This window comes from Pelobates fuscus, chromosome 13 (assembly GCF_036172605.1).
Source record: "Pelobates fuscus isolate aPelFus1 chromosome 13, aPelFus1.pri, whole genome shotgun sequence".
In the NCBI taxonomy this organism is placed as follows: domain Eukaryota; kingdom Metazoa; phylum Chordata; class Amphibia; order Anura; family Pelobatidae; genus Pelobates; species Pelobates fuscus.
In genome coordinates, this window is record NC_086329.1 from 25,504,480 (window position 1) to 25,510,479 (window position 6,000).

A 6,000-nucleotide genomic window follows, 5' to 3' on the forward strand; every position below is an offset into this window, starting at 1 on the left:
GGACACATGACATGTGTGATATGTCATGATTCCCTATTATTACAGAAGTTTGGTCCTTAAGGGGTTAAGCCAGGCGCCGAGGCTCCTTTCTTACAGGCTGTGACGTGTATCTGGATTCTGCAGATCTGAAGAAGCAAGAGGCTGACCCCACCAGCCGTTCTTTGGCGGAGAGCGTCAGATGACCACACTCACCAATGAATGTAACTCTGTGCTTAGATACAGGCACAGAACGGACAAGATCCAGGCCGGAACGTGTTCCGAATTGGCGTATGACGTGCCGGGGGTTGAGTTGCTCCAAAGATGGCAAAGGAGTTAAACTCTGTAAGAGCCACTTCAAATCAATGAAGGTGGTCACGGTGCTTTAAATAACTTTTTTTTTTTTTTTTAAATGGGAGCACTCAAAGCAACACAACCACTACAGCTTTGTCTCTGGGCGCCATTTAACGGTTTTACTTCAAACTACTTAGGAGTGGCCTGATGTAAATGGGGCCCCTCAGCAACAACACGCATAGTGCAGCAATAACACCCCTGTATTATCAATGTCCATTTATTTTTACAATTTTTAATAATGAGATTACAACCTGGAAAGCGGTGTTTGGCTGAGAGTGCTGGGTGTTTATTAGCTTGGGACTCTCAGCCAATGAATGTCATCCAGGTTGAACAAAACTGATGCTCAAAATGCAGGAATGTCAATAACATTGGGGTTTATAAACCATTTCCCTGGTATGGCATCCACTGCAAGGTAGGTTGACAGTAGGAGAAGGGACATATCCAGTTTTGAGGATACCCCAGATCAGGGGGCCCCAAGTACTTTTACTAGCACTAAACATATTGGGAATTGAAATGGATTTCCTTCACACAAAAGTGTCAAATAAAAATAGTGCAGGATTTTTAAAATGAACCTGCCATTCATAATTGCTATTAAAAGGGACAATCCAAATCCCTCAACAACTTTAGCTTTATGTGTAAAGAATGTGTTCTCTATTCTTCATTTTGCAAAAAGTGCAGAGTTCTATAGAAATGGACACTTTTATACAATAACCTGGTTACACCCCTTGGCTTTCAATCAGACAACAGGTAATGTTATTTCCTGGTTTGGTTAGCTAATTTAAGCGGAACGCAAGAGGCAGCAATTGCCCAGAGCACCTGCCTTGCAGAGACTTCTCACTGAGCTGCAGTAGGAAGTCTGTGATTGGACAGCCACAGAAAGTCTGGGCGGGGTTAAAAGGGGAAGGTTTGCAAAGGCAGCAGACAACAGAACTGCAGGTTTTGCAAGCTGTTTTTAGATTAACTCCTAATGAAAAAATGCATAATTAAATACATGCACGTTTTCGTTTGGGGTATATCTACTAAAAAGTGCATTTTATTAATTTGTATTTGGCCAGTGAAGTGTCTTATATCTTTAATATTTACGGTATACCGTAAATTCACTGAAATACCACTGTGTTTTAAAGATATTCATAAGGGTGTGATATGTATGTCTTTGGGGCAAGGCTAAACCTTGGCTTTTTCCCCCAAGCGGATAGGAAAGGACATTTTTCATGCAAATGCAACAGATGCCTAGCAGTTCAAGAATGATGACCAGTAGACAAATTAGTATAGACAACATTGGAAAAAAAGAGCTGGAGGCGAGTAGCTCACCATCATCTTCCTCCTACAAGGGTAGCCATGTGAGACACGATGGTATCTGGACTATGGCATAATCTACCAGAAAATAACCTCCAATCTTTGAAATAAAATTGCTCTAATAAAAACCAAACGTAATATATTAACTGCCGACGGTTAACAAATATGTTTTTGTATGTCAAATATGTAACCTTGAAACTAGGCTGTACTGTCTGTGCATCCCGGGAAAATAGCTAAAAATCACAATCTATTCTACATGGTAAAAAATAGAATGTAAAAAAAAAAAATCAATACAACTGAAAAGAAATATTTTATTGTACAGCGCTACAGAATTTGCTGGCGCTATATAAATAAGAAAATAAAATAATAAAGAAATCTCCCACTGTTCTCACCCTATTACTCATATCCAGTTTAGTTGGAATAGCACTAGATCACGCAAAAGTCGTGATTTTTGCCTAATCACTCCAAAACTGTTTGACGAGAAAAAGGAGGGATAGTATGCATACTGTATACTAATAGAACCATAATCACTACAGTGAGCTACAGTGGATAGGTAGCATAGATTGTCCTTTAACTTGTACAGTGATATAATGTATGTATGAAACGTCTTGTGTCGTGTGTGTTATTCCGCACTACATATCCTCTAATTCCAATTAGATCACCTGGATCCACCAAGAGATTTCGAAGAGAGAGCAGCAGTATGCGTTATAGCAGTGGATTTTCACCCCAGGGTTCAAACATAAACCTAGGTTCCTACTGATCGGAACAGACATGTTTTCTTATCTAGGCAACAGCTCAATAATACATTGTTTACAGGCCAAACACTAGCACATTGGACACTCTTGAGTTTAGGAAGAATCTAATGAGGGAATTTCACAAAATATTAGCACGAAAAATGAGTCCTAAGCTAGGTATAGCATTGAAGAATGGATCATCAAGGTAATAGCACGTAGGTGATTTTGATACAGAAAAGGACCGGGCGATTTTTCTGGTTGCAAACTTGAATGCGCATGGAGTCTCCCCATAACAATTTACTATAAAAAGTTTTGAATAACTGGTTCAGTGAAAAATCTCTAAACATTTTAGACATATTCAGCATAGTTTACCTAAAGCTATTACTAACAGTAAAAAGTAGATAGTCTATAAACCAAGGATAGCTGTCAACTACTCCTTATGCTTTGCCATTTTCAAGAGCCACAGCATGACGAGAGGTCTACTTCTATCTGGTGAACTAACTTTTGGCCAACCGTACTATACACCACAGGCAGGACCATATTACTTCACAGAATATAGGCAACATAGCAATAATCTACCCCTAACACAGCAAACAAACTTTTAAACGAACACTATAAGGTCAGGAACACAAACATGTATTCCTGAACCTATAGTGTTACAAACACTATACAGATCCCCAAATATAGTAATATCTTACCTTTTTTCCAGTCTGCTGGTGCTGGGTCTGCCTCCTTGGCTGACATCATCAGAAGTGATGATCTCAGTCAATCACAATGCATTCCCATGGGAAAGCATTGGATTGGCTGGATTAACAGAGGGCGGAGCTAAATGCCACCATGGCAAATCAGCATCTCCTCATATGAGGAAGGTTCAGTGTCTCCATGAAGAGTGACTGCCACTAAAGGTGTAGCTAGGCAACAAGGTAAACACTGCCTTTTCTCCGAAACGGCAATGTTTACAGTGCTAAGACTGCAGGGACAAGCTTTAGACACCAGAACCACTACATTAAGCTGCATTGGTTCTGGTGACTATAGTGTCCCTTTAAATCAGACAGTATACACAAACAATACAAATTCAACTTTTAGAACAAGATTAAGCATGCATTTTATTAGACCAGCATTATTTTTATTTTTGTAAATTACTTAAATATTTAATGATTTCTGTTTTTGTTTTTTTTTTAAAGAAGGCAAAACACAAATATATAGGAATTATGAGCTTAATCACAAAACCAAAAAGTACGGAGATTTGACTAAAGAATTGCAAATTGTAAGCTAAAAAAAAAAAAATGAGAATTCTCCAACACCGATATTTTTCCAGCTCTGCTAGTTTTGTGTAAGATTTGGAAATGACCTTGCCAATCCCCCACAATTCCTAGTTTAGTGAAAAATATAATACAATTACATGACAGCAGGGAGTCTGTCTCACTCTGTACTTCCTGTAATGTAGACGCTGACTTTTACAAATGCATGTTTCCTTCGGCAAACAAGACTCTCAGCAATGCAGCCCTCTATTATGTCCAACGGTCACTCCTCGCACCATAACAACTTACGCTCCTTGCACACGTTATAGGTTTCTCTTTGCACATTCAGTACATCAGAGGATAAAGCTAGGTTTCCATCACTGTCTGTGCCAAATTATGCATCTCCTGGGCATACTGCGTGAGCGAACATCATTCAAATCCACACTTCCCCTCCCTGATGTTGAATGAAAGCTAATGCCACAGCTGCAGACACGCATGGTCAGTGGTTTGAAGAAACACTGTGCGCTGCGCCAGTTAGTAAACAGAGAAAAGAACAGTCAAAATACCAACAGCATCAACACAGGTATAGCTGCCATCAGATCATTCGGAGGTTCTATTTATCCTCTGTGGTGAGTGGAACTGCTGGCTGGGGCCTAAATAAATTGTCAATAAACCCCTGTTTGGCAGTGTGTTTATGATACAAGATCCAACACCACAGGCAGAGAGGCCCACCACTGGTGGAGGTTCTTACTGGTAGGGGAGATGATTTTGCAGTTTCTGCACATATAGAACCATTAAAAGGTTGGAATTTTTCTATTATAATTTTAGCTTTGCATCTTTTTAACGTATTATCCATATAACGCATTAAAAAACAACAACTTGTAAGCATGTATTTTGAATACTATAGTGCTACAGTCAATATTTAGATTACCTCCCTGACAGAAATAATTGATTTTGGGAGGGGTGAGTGCATTCAGCATCCCCATGTAGAGCACGGAGACACTGAAGGTATGTTCTGCAAAGATTGCAGGACCTAGTCCAGGAACTCTCCCTAGTGATTGTCGGAGTGGCAGCAATGTAAACACTACCCTTTCTCTGCAAAGGCAACATTTACAATACTCTAAAGTTAAAAGATATATGCTCCAGAATCCCCACACAATACAATGATGGCTAAGGTTTAGCACTACAGTAGCTGCAGAATATTTTTTTTCATGATGCACATAATGCCAAATGGTTCGACAAGAAACAGAACAGCACCTGCTGGGGTGCCCAATACTACCCATCACTGCGTTACTCGATTCCAAGGGTAGCCAACCTTCGGCACTCCAGATTTCGTTGACTACATCTCCCTGATGAATTGCCAGCATTATGAGAGATGTAGTCCACGACATCTGAAGTACCAAAAAAGTTGCCTAGCAATCTGTATTCTAATAATAATAATAATTATAATGTGAAACGCTTTAACTATTATGTCAAGGAGGGTTCAATTATAATATTCTTAAAACATATAATGCTTAAAAGGTGTTTAATATCAAGCTTGTAAAAAATACTCTTAGGGCCCCCACTGCTATGCAATTGGAGCCTTACCTGATGCATTAAAGCAACATAAGGTAGGACCCCTCTACCCCCCCATATTGCAGTTTAAAAACTACAACTCCCATGATGCTCTGCCAACCTTGAGACTGGCAAAGCATCATGGGAGTTGTAGTTTTATATCATGGGGGGTGGGCATTTGATTGATCCCTGCATTCCTGGGACTGTGATCCAGCAGCTGAAGACCCCCACCCCCATATAATGTGTGAGGAGCTAAGTAGGCACTCACCGCTCTGTCTTCCTCGGACAGGAAGTCGGGTCCGTCATCCAGGCCTTCCTGCTGTGTAATAGAGAGAACACAATGGTCAGCCAGGGGGGGTACCTGTGACTGCAGCCCCCTGCCCAGACTGTGGGTAAAGGGGGCCACCTACCACCTAGCACTACTTACCATCATGGCTGAGACGGTCACTGCTAGGCAGGGGACGGGCTCCGACCGATATACAAGGGGGGTGGAGGGAAGGCAGTCGGGACACGTGACAGTAACGCAGCCAGGACCTGTAGGGGGAGTCAGGTGACAGCTTCTGCCAGTACTGGAGGGCTCTAGTGAGGGCACGTGACACAGGAGAGGGTTGGTGTCGGCCATCTTTGTTAGGGGCGGAAATGCATGTAACTCATTGATGTTATTGGCTCGCTATTCTGATCTCCATTTTTATTCATAAATAAATGTCTCGGCATGTCTGTGTCTGACTGTGGAAGCTTTATGGAAATGACCAGTCCCTTGGCATAGTAAAACAAACAAACAAACAAAAAAAATACACAAGAAAAGATTTTTGTGAATGAAATATTATATTTATTGCATTAAAAGT

General features: G+C 40.8%; 1 protein-coding gene across 1 annotated transcript in view; it reads right to left on the reverse strand.

The window, feature by feature from the left end:
- The window catches only part of SNX6 (sorting nexin 6), a 47,593-nt gene extending 41,904 nt beyond the window's left edge, over nucleotides 1-5,689 (reverse strand). The window contains exons 1-2 of the mRNA XM_063439703.1: nucleotides 5,583-5,689; nucleotides 5,424-5,474 (exon numbers count right to left, since the gene is read on the reverse strand). Coding sequence (XP_063295773.1) covers nucleotides 5,424-5,474; nucleotides 5,583-5,588 — 57 coding nt within the window. The 5' untranslated portion in view covers nucleotides 5,589-5,689. The remainder of the gene's footprint in view (nucleotides 1-5,423; nucleotides 5,475-5,582) is intronic.
- Between the last annotated feature and the right edge of the window lie 311 nt (nucleotides 5,690-6,000).